Genomic DNA, 24,221 nt, shown 5'->3' with positions numbered 1-24,221 from the left:
ACACACACACACACACACACACACACACACACACACACACACACACACACACACACACACACATATCCCAGCTGCAGGTGCTTGCTGCCAAGACGACCCAACAATGAAAACACAGACTCAGCTCAGCTACTTTCGCTCTCCTTCCTGGACCAGCCAGCCACATTCACCCAAACACTATGGTTGTCCCAAATGACACCCTATTATGCACTACTTCTGACCAGAGCAGATTCCTATGGGCCCTGGTCTTTTGTAGCTCAGTTGGTAGAGCAGGGCGTTTGCAATGCCGGGATAATAGGTTAAAATCCACCCATACATAAAATGTATGCACACATGACTGTAAGTCGCTCTAGATAAAAGCGCCTGCTAAATAGCATTTATTATTATTATGTTATAAGCAGGAGGGAGTGGAGAGAAAAAGTATCCAGTGTGGGCAGTCTAGTGGATATGGAACTAAACCTTCTGTCAGTACCCTAAGGGCAAGCATGAATAAAATACAGTGAGGTACTCCATTATTTTTGTGTTCTTTTTGACAAACATTTGTGTTAGTGCAGTGTACTGTATGTGTAAGTATTTAGCTTGTATTGTGTGAGTGTTTAGAAGTGAGTGTCGTGTGTATATGGAGTGTGTATGTGAGAGTATATGTGTATGTTTAGCTTGTTGATGTGTGTGTGTGTCACAGGAGGTTGGTGTCACCTTTATTAGGGAGGACAGGCTCGTGGTAAAGATTGGAGTGGAATTAATGGAATGGTATCAAATAGATCAAACGCATGGTTTCCATGGTTTCCAGGTGGTTGATGCCATTCCATTCGCTCCGTTCCAGCCATTATTATGAGCCGTCCTCCCCTCAGGAACCTCCACTGGTGTGTTTTAAGTTGTATTAGTCATACGGGATTTGTATGGTATACATCATCCAATGAAATGCTTACTTGCAGGTTCCTTGTCGACAATAATAAATAATACAAGATAAGAATAGAAAAGTAGTAGAATAGAATACATTTTTATCATAAGTATAGTACAGGAAGGCACAATTTATAGTCCAATATTTACACATGTATTGGGTAAGGGGGGGATGGGGGGCAGTGTAAAAACTGAGCGCCATAATAAGTCTGGTAGAAGCAGCTGTGACGTGTGTAGCATGAATGTAAAATCAGCAACCAATTTATTAGGTACAATTTATTAGGCACCCTGTTCACGATAAAGGATCGCTCTTGCAGACAGTGATTCACGTGGCCGCGGCTTGCTATATAAAGCAGGCAGACAGGCAGAGGCATTCAGTTACTGTTCGATTGAACGTTAGAATGGGCAAAACTAATGACCTAAACGTCTTTGAGCGTGGTATGATCGTCAGTGCCAGGCGTGCCGGAGCCAGTATCTCAGAAACGTCTGCCCTCCTGGGATTTTTACGCATGACAGTGTCTAGAGTTTACCAAGAATGGTGTGAGAAACAAAAAACATCCATTCAGCTGAAGTCCTGTGGCTGAAAACAGCTCGTTGATGAGAGAGGTTGAAGGAGAAGGGCAAGAATCGTGCAAGCTAACAGGCAGGCCACAAATAGACAAATAACGGTGCAGTACAACAGTGGTGTGCAGAACGGCATCTCTGAAAGCACAACTCGTTGATCCTTGTCATGGATGGGCTATTGCAGCAGACGATCACACTGGGTTCCACTCTCATCAGCTAAAAACAAGAAGAAGCGGCTTCAGTGGGCATGCGATCACTAACACTGGACAAGAAGAAAGTTCAGTTTACTTGAGTGACCTGGTCAGTCCCCAGACTTCAACCCAATAGAGCATGTTTGGGATGAGAGAACAGGCTGTTCACAGCATGAATGTACTGCTGTCCAATCTACAGAAACTGAGTGATGCCATCGCTTCAGCATGGACCAACATCCTTGTGAATAATTTCAGTAGAATGCCTCAAAGAATTCAGACTGTTCTGAAGGCAAAGGGGGGTCCGACCCAGTCCTAGATGGGTGTACCTAATAAACTGGCCAGCGAGTGTATATGTCTGTCTGCATGAGTGAGTGTATGTGTGCTAAGGTGCGGAGAATCAGTGCAGGTGGTCAGTCCAGTTCAAGTGTCTGCCCGACGGTAAGGGAGTGAACAGCTCATGACTGGGGTGTGTGGGTCCTTGATGATGCGGAGTCCTTTCCTCACCGTTCCGATGGCTGGAGCACGTTCCCAGTGATGTACTGGGCCGTCTTCACCACCCGCTGGAGTGCCTTGCGGTCGTGGACGGAGCAATTCCCGTGCCAGGCCGCAATGCAACCAGTCAGGACGCTCTCGATGGTACAGCGGTAGTATTTAGAGAGGACCCAAGGCAGAATTTCTTCAGCCGCCTTAGGAAGTAGAGACGCTGTTGCGCCCTCTTGACAAGAGTGGTGGTGTTGTTAGTCCATGTCAAGTCCTCGGTGATGTGGACGCAGAGGAACTGTGTGTGTGTGTGCATTTGTCTAATACTCACCATCCGACCATCGCATGGCATCGTCTAGTTGGGGCGGGACCCCCTTCCACAGTGTGCTGTCTTTGGGGTAGCCCAGATCCATACGCCGTAGATGGTCGTCATAGCGCCAGTAGTGGCTGTCCTTGAAGAAGTAGGTCTTGTCGTTGTGGAGCCACACGAAGGCTGCGTCCACGCCCTCCATGGGCAGGCCGAAGTCACTGATTGGCCGAGGATAACCCTCCTCCACGTTGTTGTCCTTGAATATCCAATACTTTAGTCCTGAGGAGGCGGGACAAAGGAACGTCAATCAACGAGAGTTAACTGGATAAGTTGTTTTAAAAAAAAATTCTATCACTTTGGTGCAATTTTCAGAAGTACGTGGTACATTTTCACAACTCTAATCACAAAAATCTAAACAGGTCATCAAAATGGCTCATGTTCCAAAACTCGAAGCACATTTTCAATAGACTGAGTACAATAAATACATTCGCAAAGTCACTTGTTCACTGCACCAAATCACTTTTTCTAAGTACATTTATCTGCTTTTCAAAATGCTATAATTACCTTACTTTTGATATGATTTTCTTGTCATTTGTTAACAATACAATAAACTATCACTTAAGTAATTAAACTGCTCAAAACTGATAACTACTGAACCAAAATGATGTATTGCCTAGTTAACGTATATAGTTTGATTCTGCTGAACGCTGTAAAACTATATATTTTCACCTCATAAATGTATCAATTTGACATGAATTTGTGTTGGAAGGTAAAACCATTATATATGGATGTGGCTGTAAATACTACATTGTCCTTCTCCATCAGCCAGGGTGCTTCATTAGGACAAAGTGGAAATAGCCACCATGTGCTACCGTTTGGAATTATAGTGTAGTGTACAATGCACTGATTTACCTGGGTTGTAGAAGGCCCTAAAAATTGTCAACGACTCCAGTCACCCTAGTCATAAACTGTTCTCTCTGCTACCACACGGCAAGCGGTACCGGAGTGCCAAGTCTAGGTCCAAGAGGCTTCTAAACAACTTCTACCCCCAAGACTCCGGAACATCTAATCAAATGGCTACCCAGACTATTTGCATAGCCCCCCACCCCCTCTTTTACACCACTGCTGCTCTCTGTTGTTATCATCTATGCATAGTCACTTTAATAACTCTACCTACATGTACATATTACCTCAACTAACCGGTGCCCCCGCACATTGACTCTGTACCGGTACCCCATGTATATAGTCTCGCTATTGTTATTTTACTGCTGCTCTTTAATTACTTGTTATTTTTAATTTCTTTGTTTTTACAATAGCCAACTGCTTTACAATACCCCTATTTGTCATGATATTTCCTACGTAGGTATTGCATAAGAATAATGAAACTGTAAAAGTAGCCTTGGCTTGTGCGAGCCGCCACTCATCGGAGCAGGAGCCTATCTCCTGTTTCTGTTGGGCGAGGCTGTTTGATGTACAAGTACACCCCCTGGACAGGACGCTAGTCTATCACAGGGCCTGACATAACTCAACTAAATGAAAGTGATTAAATGTGTTTTGTGGGTCCTGGGTGGCGCAGATCGGACGTGATAGGGAGCCCCATAGAACGGCGCACAATTGGCCATCCGGGGTAGGGGAGGGTTTGACGGTGGTGCTTTCCTTGGCTCATCGTACTCTAGCAACTCCTTGTATTTATTTGTATTTGTATTTATTATGGATCCCCATTAACTGCTGACCCTTCCTGGGGTCTGACAAAATTAAGGCAGTTATACAATTTTAAAAACATTACAATGCATTCATAACAGATTTCACAACACACTAAGTGTGTGCCCTCAGGCCCCTACTCCACTACCACATAAAATCCATGTGTACGTGTGTATAGTGCGTCGGGTTATCATGTGTGTGTATGCATGTCTCTGTGCCTATGTTTGTGTTGCTTCACAGTTCCCGCTGTTCCATAAGGTGTATTTGTATCTGTTTTTAAAATCTGATTCTACTGCTTTTATCAGTTACCTGATGTAGAATAGAGTTCCATGTAGTCATGTAGTACTGTAGTACTGTGCGCCTCCCATAGTCTGCGCCTCCCATAGTATGCATGGGTGTCTGAGCTGTGTGCTAGTCGTTTAAACAGACAACTCTGTGTTTTCAACATGTCATCACCTCTCACAAATACAAGTATTGATGAAGTCAATCTCTCCTCCATGAAGTCAATCTCTCCTCGAGCCAGGAGAGATTGACATGCATATTATTAATGTTTGCTCTCTATGTACATCCAAGGGCCAGTCGTGCTGACTTGTACTGAGCCAATTGCAATTTTCCTAAGTCCCTCTTTGTAGCACCTGACCACACGACTGAACAGTAGTCCAGGTGCGACAAAACTAGGGCCTGTAGGACCTACCTTGTTGATAGTGCTGTTAAGAAGGTAGAGCAGGGCTTTATTATGGACAGACTTCTCTCCCTTTTTGCTACTGTTGTATCAATATGTTTTGACCATGACAGTTTATAATCCAGGGTTACTCCAAGCAGTTTAGTCACCTCAACATGCTCAATTTCCACATTATTTATTACTAGATTTAATTGAGGTTTATGGTTTAGTGAATGATTTGTTCCAAATACAATGCTTTTAGTTTTTTAAATATGTAGGACTAATTATGCCTTGACACCCATTCTGAAACTAACTGCAGATCTTTGTTAAGTGTTGCAGTCATTTCAGTTGTTGTAGTAGCTGACATGCATAGTGTTGAGTCATCTGCATACATAGACACACTGGCTTTACTCAAAGATTGAAAAAGGTAAGTGGCCTAGATAGCTGCCCTGGGGAATTCCTGATTCTACCTGGATTCTGTTGGAGAGGCTGGATTATGTTGTGACTGACTCCGGTCGTCAGTCGAAAGGTGTTTCCTCCGACACATTGGTGCGGCTGACATCCGGGTTAGAGAACAATGTGATAAGAAATAGGTGGCCAGGTGAGTCATGTTTCAGAAAACACCTTTGCCTGTCCCGAGCCCATTGAAGAGTTACAGAGATGAGCCAAGGGACCAAATTCAGGGAGATAACGGGGTAATAAAATATGCTTGTGGCCATACCAACCTGGACACACCTGTTTAGGGTTAGACCTGGTTAGTACTGGGTCGGGAGACTGCCTGGAAATACCAGGTGTTGTAAGCTCAAAAATAAAAAAAAATACATGTGTTTTGTGATGAAAATATTCAATTAACCTTGAAATACAGACAGAGAAAGAAACATTTTTACCAAGAGGTGTAAGAGAGATGTCCTTGCTTTTGTGCTTTTGTAATGTTGATTGCATTTTTAAGCCCTCTATCATCCATAAAACCGTTAACAAAGTTCAAAGCCCATAATGACACATCACTTGATGGACCTCTTTTCATGTGTTTCTCAGAACACCTTCACATTTATTTGAACAGCCTTGACTTCAAAATAATAGTCATAACAGTCTCCTCGACAAATCAAAAACCTTCAAATTACATCACAACACTCCCTTTCATAGTTGATGTAACATAGTTGGTATATGGTTGACCTCCTTGCCACCACCACAACCATGGTTGGGTTTCTGGGTTGGGTACCTTTGAAGAAGACTATCTTATGGTCCCCAGGTCTCTCGTAGACAGCATCCACACTGTCCAGGTTGGTAGGTAGGCCTCTCCAGAACCTGTGGATCTGAGCCGGACGCAGAGACACCAGGTGCTTCTCCCGCGTCAGACGCCAGAAATACTTCCCTAGGAGGAGGAAGAGAGAGAAAGTAGGAAGAAAATGTATGTAGGGAGAAAAAAATGGTAAAGGTGGTAAATGGTAAAGTCATTCAAATCAAATCAAATTCTATTTGTCAAATGCGCCGAATACAATGCTTACTTACAAGACCTTAACCAACAATGCAGTTGAAAGAAAATAGAGTTAAGAAAATATTTACTAAATAAACTAAAAGTTAAAAATAAAATAAAAAAAGTAACATAATAAAATAAAATAAAATTGAAAACATATTTTTTAAATGAGGCTATACAGGGGTAGTAGCAGCAGTGTAAAAACAAAGGTGAGGGGGGTTGTCAATGACACCTCTGACACCACCTAGTATAGATGTCCAGGATGGCAAGAAGCTTGGCCCCAGTGATTTACTGGGCCGTACTCACTACCCTCTGTAGCGCCTTACGGTCAGATGCCGAGCAGTTGCCATACCATGTGGTGATGCAACCAGTCAGGATGCTCTCGATGGAGTAGCTGTAAAACTTTTTGAGGATCTGGGTACCCATGCCAAATATTTTCAGTCTCCTGAGGGGGAAAGGCGATGTCATGCCCTCTTCACGACTGTCTTGGTGTGTTTGGACCATGATAGTTTGTTGGCGATGTAGACACCAAGGAACTTGAAACTCTCAACCCACTACACTACAGCCCCGTCAATGTGAATGAGGGGGTGTTCGGCCCTCCTTTCCCTGTAGTGCACAATCAGCTACTTTTTCTTGCTCACGTTGAGGGAGAGCTTGTTGTCCTGGCACCACTCTGCCAGGTCTCTGACCTCCTCCCTATAGGCCGTCTCATCGTTGTCGGTGATCAGGCCAACCACCGTTGTGTCGTCAGCAAACTTAATGGTGGTGTTGGAGTTGTGCTTGGCCATGCAGTCGTGGGTGAACAGGGAGTACAGGAGGGGACTAAGTACACACCCCTGAGGGGCCCCCGTGTTGAGGATCAGCGTGGCAGATGTGTTGTTGCCTACCCTCACCACCTGGGGGCGGCCAGTCAGGAAGTACAGATGCAGAGGGAGGTGTTTAGTTCCAGGGTCCTTAGCTTAGTGATGATCTTTGTGGGTATTATGGTGCTGAACGCTGAGCTTTAGTCAATGAACAGCATTCTTAGATAGGTGTTCCTTTTGTCCAGGTGGGAAAGGGCAGTGTGGAGTGTGATTGAGATCACGTCATCTGTGGATCTGTTGCGGCGGTATGCGAATTGGAGTGGGTCTAGGGTTTCTGGGAGGATGGTGTTGATGTGAGCCATGACCAGCCTTTCAAAGCACTTCATGGCTACCGAAATGAGTGCTACGGGGCTGCAGTCATTTAGGCAGGTTACCTTCGCTTTTTTGGGCACAGGGACAATAGTGGTCTGCTTGAAACGTAGGTATTACAGACTAGTCAGGGAGAGATTGAAAATGCCAGTGAAGACACTTGCCACTTGGTCCGCTCATGCTCTAAGTACACGTCCTGGTAATCCGTCTGGCCCCGCGGCCTGATTAAGTGTTTGTGTGAATGTGTGTACACACTTGTGTATGTGTGGGAGTGTACTGTATGTGTGTACACTAGTGAAAAGTGTATTTGTATACATCCTGTGTGTCAATGTTTATTTGTGAGTGTGCTTGTTTACGCTGTTGTCCATATTCAAATGGTCCACAGGACAAACATGTGTGGATGCCGCAGAGGAGATTGCACCCGGTTAGGCACTCAACTGGCTGAACCAACCAAGCGAACACAGAGAGGCAGATTCAGCCTGGCTTCCAGTATCTGTGTTGGACAACTTTAGTCTAAGTTTGTCTGAGTTGGGTCACAGCCTCTGTATTACTTATGTGATAATGCAGAGGGAGCCAGTGTTTGGAGGATCTATTGGCACAGGTGTTGTTAGGCCCAAGACAAAGTCGAGGGCCGGCAAACCGTGCCAATATATCCTCCAAACACCGGTTTCAATGTCATTATCACTTTTATACAACGTGTTACCAACATATTCAAATAGTGATTGACATATTTTCATTACAAATGTTATTTTGATAAATGTATTCATACTTTCATCCTTCCACAAGATATAGTCCCGACACAAATCTAGGGTTGCTACCCAAGCTGGGTGGTCATTCATTGTATAGGTTTCGGTTGCCAGAGATGCGACCCAGTCGTTCAGTTTTTTGTTCTGTATCTATGGACGCCACCCAGTCGTTCGTTCTAAATGTTTCATTGCCATGCTGCCTGACAACGTTCTTATCCCTTGCTTGCTAGCTAGCCAACTACAGCTAACTTACAGTCACGTCAGACATTGCAGCCAGAATAACAGAAAAGTAGCTACATTTGCGTTTGTTTAAGCTGTTTTCTAGTGACATTTATTTGGATACATCCATAACAATGAGCTAATGATGCACGATTTCACCTGGCGGAGAAAATGTGCTCTCTCGTCAGGACACAGTTGTTCAGAGGCGCTAGCCAACAATAAAGCTAACACAATCACTTCAAACTGAAGCTGGAAAGACAGCAAACTAGCTGCACTTTGTTTTGTATTACCTGTTTTCTATTGATAGTTATTTGTATATATCCATAAAAATTATGCAGATTCATGATTTTGAATGGCTGAGAAAAGTTGCCTGCCTTTCTGTCTCATCCCGACTCCAGACAAGTTCATTACTATGGGACTGTCACGACTTCTACCGAAGTCGGTCCCTCTCCTTGTTTGGGCGGCGTTCGGCGGTCGATGTCACCGGCCTTCTAGCCATCGCCGATCCACTTTTCATTTTCCATTTGTTTTGTCTTTGTTTTACACACCTTTTCACTTCCGCAATTACTTGTTCATCATTTAACCCTCTGTTCTCCCATGTTTTTTTGTGAGTGATTATTTGTATGTTTTACGGTCCGTATTGTGGGCTTGCGTTATTGCATTGTATTTGCCTATTTTGAGTACATTACGTTTATTTACTCATATCTGCTGTCCTGCGCCTGACTCCTCTACACAAGCTACACACAGACCTCATTACAGGGACAGCTGGAGATTGAATTTGCATATTGAAACAATGTTGCAAATGTCGGAGACAGACAGCAATGTTTATACAAATCTCTGCTGTTGAAATCTAAATGCTGGTCTAAAAGAAATGTGAGATACTGGAGATCAAGTTTATAAATTGCCTGGCTGGGCTGATAAGACAGTGGATTGCGCAGTCAGATGGGACAGAGTAAATAGGCATTTCAACGTCATAGATTTAGCCGGTGGTAACTTGTGGAATAGACACCGGCTAGAATTCGGTTTTAACCAATCACCATTCAGGATTAGACCCACCCGTTGTATAATACTTTTTAATCTGCAGCTCTACAAGCTATTAACATCGTCCATAAAATACAGACCAAACAAAACTTTTTATATTACCATGGAGATCTCTTGAGGTTGACAGATGTTAATTAAGAATCTATCTCCTTAATTCAAACCATATAGTTTTACAGTCAACATGGGACCATGGGCCCCTCCAGGGTCTGTCTAGCTGTCTGTCTGTCTGTCCGTTGAGTGTGAAGGTGTGTGTGGAACTCTGAGAGAGATGCTTGGCTGCCTTTTATATCGATCGCAGGCAACGCCACAAACTGTTCTCTCTCCCTCTGGCCCCTCTCTGTACCTTTAAAAAAGAAGGCCTCCCCGCGAATCTGGGCCACTGCATCAAAGTGACTGGTGCACCTGTCAGGGGAATCTCGTGCTGGCCTAAGAGAGGAAGAGAGAGAGAGAGAGGGGGGAATTAATTAAAGAAACTAAGACAGAATGTACACCAAACCACTTCTCTATCCCCAGTCACTATGCCAGTCTAAATCAGTGTCTTCTCATCTTAAACCATTGTGTGCGTGTCTCTGTTTGTGTTTATGTGTGCAGAGCGATCATGCACGCTATGCTTGTGTGTTTATCTACTGAGTGTATGTGTGTGTGTGTCACTTAAAAAAACAGGCCAAACATCCGGGGAGATGTTATCGTCCTGACGCAGGATACCGAGGTCCTCACATGCATTATCCCAGTGCTAATGACTGACTTTAAGCGCCTGACGTGTCCGGGCTGCAAATGACGAGGCAATTACCACAACAGGGCTGCTTTTGTGAGACGCTACTCGCCTAGCTCCTTATTAACAAAGATCTCTATTCAGGGAGTATTAACAGAGTAGCTGCGCAGGGAGGACTATATTAGTGACCTTTGTCAGGCTAAATCCACCTTGTCCATACATCATCCTGCAAGATAGAGTGGCCGAGAAATTATAAGGGAAAGCTACACAGAGGAGTGAGGAAAAATAACAAAAAGAGGACAAAGTATCCACTTGCTACCAGTCAAGTATGAAAATCTATTATTTTCTCAGGGCTTCTGTTCTGTCACTTGCTGTTGAGTGCTGTGTAGTCTGGTGTGTGAACACTGGCGACGTGGTGTTGTATAAACATACAAATGTAATACTGAGCACACTGGGAAACAAGGACTGTTATCTCTCTCTGCGGCATTGTGACAATGTCCAAACTCACTGAACTGCAGGACAGTCTGGAAACAGAGGGAGAAAGAATGGATGTATACGGGTGTGTGTGGATATACACTCAGTGGACAGTTTATTAGGTACACCCATCTAGTACCGGGTCAGAACACTTTTGCCTCCAGAACAGCCTGAATTATTTGGGGAATGGAAACATTGCTCAATTGGTATAGTACCAAGGGTCCTAACGTCTGCCAGGAAAACATTCCCCACTGCACAAACACCACCAGCCTGTACAGTTGACACTAGGCAGGATGGGGGCATGGACCCAAATTCTCACTCTTCCATCAGGAACTGTGATTTGTTGGACCAGGCAATATTTTTCCACTCCTCAATTGTCCAGTGTTGGTGATAGCGTGCCCACTGGAGCTACTTATTTTTGTATTTAGCTGAACCCGGTGTGGTCGTCTGCTGCAATAGCCCATCCGTGACAAGGATAGAAGAGTTGTGCATTCCGAGATGTTGTTCTGCACACCACTGTTGATCTGCGTAGTTATTTTCCTGCTTGTGGCCCGTCTGTTAGCTTGCACGATTCTGCCATTCTCCTTCGACCTCTCACCAACGAGCTGTTTTTGCCAACAGGACTGACGCTGACTGTATGTTTTTAGCTTGTCACACCATTTTCTGTAAACCCTAGAAACTGTCATGCGTGAAAGCCTAGGAGGCCATCCGTTTCTGAGATACTGGAACCGGCGTGCCTGGCACTGATGACCATACCACGCTCAAAGTCGCTTAGGTCACTCGTTTTGCCCATTCTAAAGTTCAATCAAACAGTAACTGAATGCCTCGATGATGCTCGTCTGCCTGCTTTATATAGCAAGCCACAGCCACCTGACTCACTGTCTGTAGGAGTGAACAATTTTCATGAAAGGGGTGAAGTACCTAATAAACTGGCCTCTGAGTGTATGTGAGTGGGTGAGTGTATGTGTGTCAGCAGATGTAATATATGGAGTGCGAATGTGTGTGTTTGTGTGGGTGTGACTCACGGGACAGTAGATCTGTTCTCAGGGAGGTCCAGTAGAACCGGTGGGTCAGCGGTCTGGGAGGGGTCATCTGGCTGGGCCGTATGTGACACTGAATCGCTCACCCCTGGGAAGGACGAGAGGTCAAGGGTCAATTCAACTGTACTTAGAGACACACAACCCCACATTCACATACACACATTCCAAGCATCCAGCCCCACTTTACGGCGGCAGCATAAGTCAACATGTTTTCTCCCTCCCTTCCTTTCCCTGTCTCTATCTCACCTCTCTCTCTTTCCTTTCCCTGTCTCTATTTCACCTCTCTCTCCCTCCCTTCCTTTTCCCTCTCTATCTCACCTCTCTCTCTCTTCTTTGTCCTACCTTGCCTGTTACCTCTCCAGTCTCTTCCCTTCTCCCCCAGCCACTTATCCCCTCTCACCTATCAGTCTTCCTGTCCTCCCTCTCTCTCTTCTCATCACCCCTCACCTATCTGTCTTCGTCTCCTCCCCCTCTCTCAGTAGCATGGCACACAGTGATAAGCAGGGTCTGTGCCACAGGGATGACCAATTAAAGCATTCTCTTCACTCCCTCCCACTTTAACCAGTACGCTAGTTAAATCAATTATCACTGCATACAAACAAATCAATTCTGCTTCCTGTGCCGAGGCCTTGGGTTTCCTGCTCTACACCCCCATGTTGCACTAAGGGATGGGCGGACACGTCCCATTAGGAATCATGGGTAATTCTAGGAGACATTTGCAATGAGAGGTTTGAGGGGTGATGGTGGGGTGGTCTGCGCCTGTAGATTAGACAGTTAATGTATACAGTACCTCTAGGATCTTCTGCACAGTATATGTACATAGAAGGGATGGCAGAATGCCAGTCCATTGATGTATGTCTAGTATAAGTGAGGTAGGCGTGTGGAGGGGCGGGTATAACATAATCATAGAGGAGTAGCTAGGCAAGAGGTGTTCTGATTTGTGGAGAGAAGGATAAGGATGACTGAAATAGTTTCAGGTTTAATTGTCACGTGTTCAAGTACAGTGAAATGCCTTTCTTGTAAGCTCTAAACCCAACAATGCAGTAATCAATGTCAATGTAGTACTATAAATAACATAAGGTAATAGGAAAGAAAGGTGGTGTGATGGCTTTCGTCGTAATGAGAAGGGGACCAAAACGCAGCGTGGTAAGTGCTCATATTTATTCATATAACGAAACACTTAAACAAAGAAACAAAATGAAAGCAAACAGTTCCGTCAGGCAACAGACAACTAAACGGAAAACAACTACCCACAAAACCAGGTGGGATAAAGGCTGCCTAAGTATGATTCCCAATCAGAGACAACGATAGACAGCTGCCTCTGATTGGAAACCATACCTGGCCAAAACATAGAAATATAATGACATAGAATGCCCACCCCACACCCTGACCTAACAAAATAGAGAAATAAACCGTCTCTCTCAGGTCAGGGCGTGACAGTACCCCCCCAAAGGTGCGGACTCCCGGCCGCAAACCTGAACCTATAGGGGAGGGTCCGGGTGGGCATCTACCCATGGTGGCGGCTCCGGTTCGGGACTTAGCCCCCGCTCCGCCCGTTGATCCCTTCGCTCTTGTGCCACCGGACCGTAGATCCTCGCCGGAGGCTCTGGACTGCAGACTGCCGCCAGAGACTCTGGACTGCAGACCGCCGCCGGAGACTCCGGACTGCAGACCGCCGTCGGGGACTCTGGACTGCAGACCGCCGCCGGGGGCTCTGGACTGCAGACCGCCGCCGGGGACTCTGGACTGCAGACCGTCGCTGAAGACTCTGGACTGCAGACCGTCGCTGAAGACTCTGGACTGCAGACCGTCGCCGAAGACTCTGGACTGCAGACCGCCGCCGGAGACTCTGGACTGCAGACCGCCGCCGGAGACTCTGGACTGCAGACCGCCGCCGGAGACTCTGGACTGCAGACCGCCGCCCGGAGACTCTGGACTGCAGACCGCCGCGGAACTCTGGACTGCAGACCGCCGCCCGGGGCTCTGGACTGCAGACCGCCGGGGACTCTGGACTGCAGACCGTCGCTGAAGACTCTGGACTGCAGACCGTCGCTGAAGACTCTGGACTGCAGACCGTCGCTGCAGACTCTGGACTGCAGACCGTCGCTGAAGACTCTGGACTGCAGACCGTCGCTGAAGACTCTGGACTGCAGACCGTCGCTGAAGACTCTGGACTGGGGAACGTCGCTGGAGGTTCCGGACTGTGGACCGTCTCAGGAGGTTCCGGACTGTGGGCCGTCTCAGGTGGTTCCGGACTGTAGACCGTCTCAAGTGGTTCTGGACTGTGGACCGTCTCAGGAGGTTCCGGACTGTGGACCGTCTCAGGAGGTTCCGGTCTGTAGACTGTCTCAGGAGGCTCTGTGCCATGGATCATCACTACAGGTTCCGCGCCATGGATCATCACTGGAGGCTTCTTGCCATGGATCATCACTGGAGGCTTCTTGCCATGGATCATCACTGGAGGCTTCGTGCCATGGATTATCACTAGAGGCCCTGGGCCATGGATTATCACTGGAGGCTTCGTGCCATGATCATCCCTACAGGCTCCGGGCTGGGCTTCGTGCCATGGATCATCCCTACAGGCTCCGGGCCATGGATCACACTGGAGGCTCGGCCTGGATTATCACTGGAGGCTCTGGACCATGGATTATCAATGGAGGCTTCGTGCCATGGATCATCACTACAGGCTCCGGGCCATGGATCATCACTGGAGGCTTCGTGCCATGGATCATCACTGGAGGCTTCGGACCATAGATCATCACTGGAGGCTTCTTACGTGGAGCTGGAACCGGTCACCGGACTGGGGAGACGCACAGGAGACTGGGTGCGCAGAGCAGGCACAGAGTATACTGGGCCGTGGAGGCGCACTGGAGGTCTGGAGCTTAGGGCTGGCACAACCCATCCTGGCTGTATGCTTACTTTAGCCCGGGAAGTGTGGGGCGCGGCACAGGACGAACTGCCTGTGCAGGCGCCCTGGCGACACCGTGCGAATCACCGCATAACACGGTGCCTGACCAGTCCTACTTTCCCCACGGTAAGCACGGGGAGTTGGCTCAGGTCTCCACCCTGACTCTGCCAATCTCACCGTGTGCCCCCGCCCCCCCCATTTTTTTTGGGGGGTGCCTCTCGTGCTTCCGTCGATGTTGATTCTCCCCGGTCCAGCACGTCTTCCCAGTAAGCGCACGCTGCTTGGCTTTCTTGTGGTGGGTAATTATGTCATGTTCACTGTCCTCAAACTCCCTGTCATAAATAAGCCAAGAGGCAGCGTGCCGGTAATTCCACATCCTTTATTTTACGTGAAACCGAACAAAACAATAAACAGGATAAACAGAAATGAACGTGACGCAACTGAGGCACACACAAAACACTCACAGAAAGAATAATTACCCACAACTACAGGTGGGGAAAAGGCTGCCTAAGTATTATTCCCAATCAGAGACAACAATAGACAGCTGCCTCTGATTGGAAACCATACCTGGCCAAAACATAGAAATATAATGACATAGAATGCCCACCCCACACCCTGACCTAACAAAATAGAGGAATAAACCGTCTCTCTCCGTTCAGGGCGTGACAGGTGGAGAGGAGAATATCCTTGAGCGGCCCGACCAGCCCCGGACTTGAATCAGATCGAACATCTCTTGAGAGACCTGAAAATAGCTGTGCAGCGACGCTCCCCATCCAACCTGACTGAGCCTGAGAGGATCTGCAGAGAAGAATGGGAGAAACTCCCCAAATATAGGTGTGCCAAGCTTGTAATGTCATACCTAAGAAGACTCAAGGCTGTAATCGTTGTCAAAGGTGCTTCAACAAAGTACTGAGTAAAGTGTCTGAATACTTATGTAAATGTCATATTTCAGTTTAGTTTTTTATTATACATTTTTTTCATTATGGGGTATTGTGTGTAGATTGAGGAGGAAAAAAAACAATTTTATCAATTTAGGAATAAGGCTGTAACATAACAAAATGTGGAAAAAGTCAAGGGGTCTGGATACTTTCCGAATGCACTGTATGTATTACAGTGTTGGGAAACATTGCGGGGTAAGAAGCAGCTGTGGTGTTATGTCTCTATGTACTATATACCCCTTAGCAGCCTTTTCCCATGATGGTGAGGCGATTTGAGGTACGTACCGTAGAGCTGCCAGACGCGGACCTTGTCCTCATAGGGGAGGTTGTACTTGAGTGGGTCCCCCACAGGACCCTGGTAGTATGGCCTCATGATAGACTCTATGGCTGAAGTGTGGGCCAGGCCAATAGCATGACCAAACTCATGCACTGCTACCGCAAACAAATCCATCCCGTGAGAGTCTGAGGGGAGAGAGAGAGAGAAAGAGAGAGGGAGGATAGACGTGAGAAAGATAACAATGAGATTTCTCCATCCATCGGAGCAGAGAAAAGCTTTGATATGGCTTTCATATCATGAAAACACACCTCACTGACAGACAGAAGAATGCTATTACTACCTTCTCTGGACTGACCTACTACACCAAGTGTGTGGATTGCAGAGTGTTTTTCTCTTACTTCTGAACCCATCTCCATATTGTTAGAGTTAAGAGGAGAAGCAGACAGGCACAAACGCTTTTAATGCTTTTAGGCACAAAGCATAGAGAGATAGCCATGGAAATACAGTCTGAGCCGCAAGCTGTCAGACACAGAGCATGTAGGGACACCTGGAGCGACTGCAGCAGGCTAAAAACACCTCTTCCCTCCTCGGCGGAATTTGCAAAAAAAAAAGGAAAGAAAACCTGCTCGTCTGGCTCTGCTAAGCGAGACTAAGAGTTCAAACCTGCGGCTAAGAGATTTAGATTGCGGCTCCACCATCCACCAAACTCGTTGGTGTGGTGTGTGTGTCAGCATGCCACAGCTAGCTAGGTTCCCTGCCTCTGTGTGCGTGGCTAGTCTTAGATTAGCACAAGCTTGGCTGTGCCTCAGTGTCATACTCAAACACAGACAATGGAGAGAGGTGCTGGTATATTCCCTCCTGGTTAGTCACCAGGGTGATTGAAGGCCAAATACATGTCCTAATCTACAGGAGCACATTGTGCAGAAATGGAGTGGAGAAATGGAGTATGTATGAGAGGAAGGGAGGGAAGGAGGGAGGGAGGGAGGTTATGGTACCATTTAATTTACAAGGAGTATGCAGGGTGGAGGACGAAGGGAGGATGAGAGAAAGAGAGGATGGGAGAGAGGGGGAGGGAAGCAGGGAGGTCATGGTATCTACGGCGCCATTTATTTTACACAGAGTCACTGTAGTGTTCATCCCTGTGACTACACAACAGACTGACTGCCTGTGTCCAACCTTGCCACACAGACATTTGGCTGATGTTCTAGATTCAATGAAATGCTGTATTCATTCAGTTGGACCCTGCTGGTAAAAGAGGTGTCTGGGCTGGGATGGTTAGCAGCAGGAGGTGCAGAGAGAGGGAGAGAAAGAGTGCAGGCCAGATGGAGTCTGTCTGTCCCATCAGATTTGGGGATGGGGACCCTCTAAAAGCAAGCCACAGCTGGCCAGGGTCCTGCTTGGTAGGCTTTAGGAGGTCTATGGAGGATGATAGTAAAGGCTGTGTGTGGGATGAGAGGAACAGACCATATTCCCTTTAGACTACATCTGGTTCAGCCCTGTGACTGTTTACTCAGCCAAAATGCTATCAGCTTTGTGGAACCTGAGATAATCGGGGGAGAGAGAGGGACGCTTTAGTTCACTCTGACGCCATGCCCTGTTACTCCATCTCCAAATATGAATTGCGCTCTATTCTGATGTCTCTCTTCATTCCTCAAGAGAGGGCTGCTGATCCTCTGTGGTGGTGGTGGTGGTGATGGAGTACAGCCTGTTTGGCCATGGTGTGCAGCCTGGTCCCTGAGGAGCTGAGGAGCCAGTCAGCCAGAGCAGGGAGACTAAGTGACTGACTGATAGCTTGATATTGTGAATGAGCAGTGTGGAGCTATTTCTCCCTTCTACACTATCATTTCATTCTCTCTCTCTCTCTCTCTCTCTCTCTCTCTCTCTCTCTCTGCTCTCTCTCTGTCTCTCTCTCTGTCTCTCTCTCTGTCTCTCTCTCTTTCTCTTTGTCTCTCTGCCTCTCTTTCTCTTTCCTCTCTCTCTCTCTCTCTCTCTCTCTCTCTCTCTCTCTCTCTCTCTCTCTCTCTCTCACTAACACAAACATGAACACACTAACGCGTGCACACGCGTTGCGAACCAAAGCCAAATTGCGAATGTCATCAAAACACACCTGCTTAATGAGCCTTTTGTTTCGGCCAGCATAATCATTCTGCATTAGCGAGCAACCAGCGGAGAGATAATTAATAAAAGCAATCTGCCTGCTGTCAAAACAAAAACAGCCTTTCCCTGGCTCCACTTATGTGACCCGGACCCTGAGAGTCTGCCCTGGCCACCCCATTGGATGTCTCCCCTGTCAATTAACCAGTGGAGAGCAGAATGCTAGCAAACTTAAATGGAGCATTTAGCATTCTGCTAGCTACGCTGTTCTCCAAACGCCCAGTTTCAATTCATTGCTAATTACAACACATTAGCAGATGGCCCTCATAGGGGGGAATGTTTGAAGGCTCTGCCAAGAACAATACACTGGGATAAGTTTTCAGAAAATAGGCAAGGGGAGAGAGAAAAGAAGGGCGAGAGGGAAAGCAATTACTGGAATCCTTATTCCTCTGATAAGGTCCATCCTTCTTATTAAGAAGATTAGGGCCCCAGAAATCTGCTGAACTGCCGTGTTTCACTTCTAGCTCCTGACCTTACAAGTTTACAACTTCTCCAAAGATGATCTTCTTGTTCGAAAGTTGCAGGAACAACAACCCACTCCAATACCTAGGAGGGGATAGGCCTTGAATCCTGTTGCAGACTGACTAAAAAGCACCTTGATGAAAGAATCACCTGTATGGCTCACTATTATGACAGAAAACTAGGGACAACTAGTTAACGTTTAACTCCCTTATCTAACCCAAAGCACCAGCAACATTTTCTGGTACGCATGTCAAAGAACACAATCCTTTAGTGTCGTAAACACAACATCAACCATACGACACATACATAACACTCACCAAGGTAAGGCATTGGTGTCAGTTTTAGTAAGAGAGCTTCGTGGTTAGCACAGCCTACTGAGTTGAGGGACTAAGAGCTGCGGTGTCCACCCGACGGACTGTGAAGCTGAGAAGAAATTAAGAGCTGTTTAATTAAGTGGCTCCTCTGCCTCGGCGACTCACGTCTGCCGCCAGAGAGTCAAGGCAAACAAACACAAATAAATAGAGGACTAAATTCCTTGTTCAATCCAAGCAATGAAATTATACTAGAAATCTAGATGGTGGTGTTGGGCATTCAATAGTTTCAGTTAAAGGATTCATATCATAAGCAAATACTGGAGCGATCTCATTCCTTGTGTGGGTTGAGGGTAAATCATAATTTTCATCATTACCATTATCCTTCACTTCCTCCTCATCATCATAATTTATTCATGCAGTGTGCCAATGATGTGAGATTCTTGGAGAAAAGATGGATTTTTCATATAATCTTCCTCCATTTTCTCCCACATCAGTGAATCTACCGCTCTATCCGCCCATCTTTTAAGTGTATTCCCCTGACCACCACCGTCTCTCCCCTCCCTCCCCCTGTACTCCACCTTCCAGGCGCCATGTAAGCATCTGCTGCCTGCCTGGTCTGGCCTGTTGGGAGCCCTAATTGGAGCAGACTGAGCCGCTATCCAGGAGGCCTCCTGCAGGACAGGGGGAGACCAGGGCACGACCTGGCGGCATGGCCCCATCAACATGGCACACCAGCTGGGTCAGTCTGCATCACGCAGCCCTGCTCCTCTCCTACCCCCCACACTGAGGTCTGGTTTGTAGTATCTTTGGAAGGGTGATGTACTGTATCTGTCCTGTCAGAGAGGTCATGGGGCCAGCATACATCACACATTACATCACTTCACCTCTCCAAATGTGTTTGGTTGTCTTGCTATCTTTATCAAGGCAAGTGATGTGGAGGTATTGGGCTTGGCTAGAGTGGAATATGACTCTATAAAGGAGGATCTGGATCTCTGGGTGCTCTCAGTAGTTCTAGTCTCATCATAGGTGGGGAGACGAAGGAGGAGCTCGTTCTCTTTTACCCTACTTGAGAAAAAGAGACATTAACCAACACTGTCTATGGTCACCCGCTATCCTCTTCCTCCTTTTGTCTCAGGCCGGAAGGAGAGGTAAGGGCATAACAGAAAATGTACTAGTTTCTCCATCAGAGATGGACAGGAAGGGAGAGATGGAGGGGGGCACCTTGAGTCCACTCAGGCTGATGAGAATGGGAGATGGAAGAGGGGGAAGTGGTGGGCAGTCGATCAGCCTAGCAGCAGCAGGCGGACTTAATGATTAATGAGAGCATCTGTGAGTCTGGGAGCGGCTAGTCAGACTGAGTGACCCATGGCTGACCAACCAACTGCTAGAGCTGTGAGGTGTCACTGGGCATTGCACGCTCGCACACACTCATGTAAACACACACACACACACACACACACACACACACACACACACACACACACACACACACACACACACACACACACACACACACACACACACACACGCACACATGCACACACAAACTTCTGGAAATGTACTTCATACAAATAAATATAATGAACAAATGAACAGTATAGCACATATACAATCCATGTACAATACACACTAGTCACTGAAGGCACAGTAAACTACCAACCACTTACCTGGTGATCTGAAGGTCCAGGCCTCATCATCATCAAAGTGGGTGTCCCCTGCCGTGAACCTGTCTCCGGGGAAGAAAGCGTGCGCCACAGTGCCCCCCGGCCCGTCAAAGGGGTACCCGTCGTTGTGGTCAGCCTTGGTGAAGTCGATCTGGATGTCTGCGTCGTTGCCCGCCACTTCATGGAAGTTGAGGGGTGAGATGTCACTCCAGACCTTGAGAGCGTAGTACATGAGAGCCCGTACCGTATCTCGACCCAACAGAGGAGACTCCTTAGGAAAGGTACGTATCCTGGAGGTGGAGAGGAACGAGAGGAGAAGAGGGAGAGGAAGAGACCAAGTGGGAGAAGAGGAGAGGGGAATAAGGAGAGGATGAGAGAAGTAGAGTGGAAGCAGATGAAAGTAGGAACAGGAGTCGAGGAAAAGAGGGCGAGAGGAGGGCGAGAGAGGAGAAAAAAGATAAGAGGAGGAGAGAGTGAGAGGGGGAGAGGAAAGGTCAAAATTAGAATACTGTACAAATACACTGGCAGAGCTGCACTGGTCACTGGTCAACAAAATGTTAGCTGATGGCAACAGGTTGTCAGTTCATGAATGAGTATAGGGCTTGTTTGCAGATACCCACTGATTGTATCTCCTTTTCCATTTCATGGCTTGGTGAGCCCTCGCAGTGGAAAACAGATTGACCATAGCGTTCAAATGCATCAACATCTTTGAACTGAGTTGCGGAGAGATGAGAGAGAGGAGAAAGACATAAAATGATCTTTCAGGAATAGCTTTCGAGGCACTCTCCTCCCTTCTCTCTCTCCCTCTCTTTCTCCCTCGTATCTCTCTCTCCCTCTTCTACATCAGTAATAGGATTTGAATAAACAGTGGGGCAGTCATACTCTCTCCCTCTCTCTTCCATTCTCCTCTTTCTATTTCCTAGCAACCAGAGTCATATAACTACCATTAGCCAAGGTTGCTGGCTACTCGATATGTGCAATGAACAAAAATATAAACGGAACATGCAACTATTTCAAAGATTTTACTGAATTACTGTTCATATAAGGAATCAGTCAATTGAAATAAATTCATTAGGCCCTAAACTACGGATTTCACATGATTTCACTGAGAATACAGATATGCATCTGTTGGTCACAGATATATATATATAAAAAAGGTAGTGGCGTGAATCAGAAATCCAGTCAGTATCTGGTGAGGCCACCATTTGCTTCATGCAGCGTGACACATCTCCTTCGCATAGTTGTTGATCAGGCTGTTGATTGTTGATCAGGCTGATCAGGCTGTTGATTGTGGGTTGATAAGGCTGTTGATTGTGGTCTGTGGAATGTTGTCCCACTACTCGTCAATGGCTGTGCGAAGTTTCTGGATATTGGCGGGAACTGGAACACGCTGTCATACAAGTCGACCTTGAGCACCCCAAACATGCTCAATGGGTGGCATGTCTGGTGAGTATGCAGGCCATGGGGCTGTGCATTATCATGCTGAAACATGAGGTGATGGCGGCGGATGAATGGCACGACAATGGGCCTCAGGATCTCGCTGCGGTATCTCTGTGCATTCAAATTGCCATTGATAAAATGCAATTGTGTTTGTTGTCTGTAGCTTATGCCTGCCCATACCATAACCCCACCACCATCATGGGGCACCACCATGGCGTGAATCAGAAATCCAGTCAGTATCTGGTGAGGCCACCATTTGCTTCATGCAGCGTGACACATCTCCTTCGCATAGTTGTTGATCAGGCTGTTGATTGTTGATCAGGCTGATCAGGCTGTTGATTGTGGGTTGATAAGGCTGTTGATTGTGGTCTGTGGAATGTTGTCCCACTACTCGTCAATGGCTGTGCGAAGTTTCTGGATATTGGCGGGAACTGGAACACGCTGTCATACAAGTCGACCTTGAGCACCCCAAACATGCTCAATGGGTGGCATGTCTGGTGAGTATGCAGGCCATGGGGCTGTGCATTATCATGCTGAAACATGAGGTGATGGCGGCGGATGAATGGCACGACAATGGGCCTCAGGATCTCGCTGCGGTATCTCTGTGCATTCAAATTGCCATTGATAAAATGCAATTGTGTTTGTTGTCTGTAGCTTATGCCTGCCCATACCATAACCCCACCACCATCATGGGGCACCACCATTGCCCACACAACGCCATACACGCTGTCTGCCATCTGCCTGGTACAGTTGAAACTGGGATACATCTGTGAAAAGCACACTTCTTCAGTGTGCCAGTGGCCATCGAAGGTGAGCATTTGCCCATTTGCCGGTTACAACACCAAACTGCAATCAAGTCAAGACCCTGGTGTGGTCGACGAGCACACAGATGAGCTTCCCTGTGCAGAAATTCTTTGGTTGTGCAAACCCACAGTTTCATCAGCTGTCCGGGTCGTTGGTCTTAGACGATCCCGCAGGTGAAGAAGCCAGATGTGGAGGTCCTGGCCTGGCATGTGGTCTGCGGTTGTGAGGCAGGTTGGATGTACTGCCAAATTCTCTAAAATGACATTGAAGGCGGCTTATGGTAGAGAAATGAACGTTCAATTCTCAGGCAACAGCTATGGTGGACATTTCTGCAGTCAGCATGCCAATTGCATGCAAAACGTTACAAATCTGTTGCATTGTGTTGTGTGACAATACTGCAAATTTGAGAGTGGCCTTTTATTGACCCCAGCACAATGTGCACCTGTGTAATGATCATGCTGTTTAATCAGCTTCTTGATATTCCACACCTGTCAGGTGGATGGATTCTCTTGGTAAAGGAGAAATGATCACTGACAAGGATGTGAACAAATTTGTTCACCAAATTTGAGAGAAATAAGCTTTTTGTGCATATGGAAAATATCTGATTTTCTATTTCAGCTCATGAAACATGGGACCAACATTTTACATGTTACGTTTATATTTTTTCTTCAGTGTATATGGCTAAAGGAACCCATAGATAGTTCACATGCTCAATAGCTTTTGATGCAGGGATGGGGAGGGCAGTGAAGTCAGGGAGTGGGGGGAGTAGTGGAGGGGTGGGTAATAGCAGCCTGCTAGCCAAGGTCAGAGGCAGCCTCCCCTGCATCACAGATGAGCTCTAGAATCCCATGACATTGGCTGTGTTCACACCCGCTATCTGAGCAAGTACATTAAAAATACATTGACCATCATGGCCCTGGAGCCGGTCTAGGAATAGCATTAAGTAGGAAATATGATTGCTACGCTGAGAATTTCTATACCCGCTGGCAAAGTCCAACATAATGTGTGTGTGATAAAAACCTTTTAATGAATAAATACTTCAGTAATATTGTGAAACCTTTATTTGACATTCACAATGCAAGTGCACAAAGCAAGAGCAAACAGCACAAACAAAACATTTTCCAATTCTTGGAGGTGAGTAATAGACGATAGAACCTTGAGAAGTTTAGACCATAGAATTACAATGACTTTTATTTCAATGCTTTAGAAAGTTAAGACAGACAGAGGTAACCTTTCTGTGTGTGACAGAATGCTGTTTCGACCACAGGCCCTGACTCTGACTCTTTCACCAGCCTGGATGAGTCTGGAACCATTATGGTGTTACATCATTGGCTGTGCTGACTGGGCATGGCAACTGGAGGCTATGTGTGTGTGTGTGTGTGTGTGTGTGTGTGTGTGTGTGTGTGTGTGTGTGTGTGTGTGTGTGTGTGTGTGTGTGTGTGTGTGTGTGTGTGAGAGCACTGTAAATCCTTGTTGTGACACACAAAGGGATAATTGACCCTGAGCTGTAGTTTGACTGAGGGACTTTACAGTAGTAGAATTTTGGAAGAGGGTGTACTACACTAGCACTCCACCCGC

At 46.7% G+C, this 24,221-nt stretch overlaps 1 protein-coding gene across 1 annotated transcript in view; it reads right to left on the bottom strand.

Moving 5' to 3' along the window:
* The window catches only part of mmp17a (matrix metallopeptidase 17a), a 98,909-nt gene that overhangs the window by 2,195 nt on the left and 72,493 nt on the right, over positions 1 to 24,221 (bottom strand). Inside the window, exons 4-9 of the mRNA XM_014134286.2 lie at positions 20,403 to 20,689; positions 15,814 to 15,990; positions 11,668 to 11,770; positions 9,800 to 9,882; positions 6,024 to 6,176; positions 2,464 to 2,721 (exon numbers count right to left, since the gene is read on the bottom strand). Coding sequence (XP_013989761.1) covers positions 2,464 to 2,721; positions 6,024 to 6,176; positions 9,800 to 9,882; positions 11,668 to 11,770; positions 15,814 to 15,990; positions 20,403 to 20,689 — 1,061 coding nt within the window. The remainder of the gene's footprint in view (positions 1 to 2,463; positions 2,722 to 6,023; positions 6,177 to 9,799; positions 9,883 to 11,667; positions 11,771 to 15,813; positions 15,991 to 20,402; positions 20,690 to 24,221) is intronic.

This window comes from Salmo salar, chromosome ssa01 (assembly GCF_905237065.1).
Source record: "Salmo salar chromosome ssa01, Ssal_v3.1, whole genome shotgun sequence".
In the NCBI taxonomy this organism is placed as follows: domain Eukaryota; kingdom Metazoa; phylum Chordata; class Actinopteri; order Salmoniformes; family Salmonidae; genus Salmo; species Salmo salar.
Note: the sequence above shows the minus strand (reverse complement) of the source record. Positions and strands in the feature narration are given on the sequence as shown.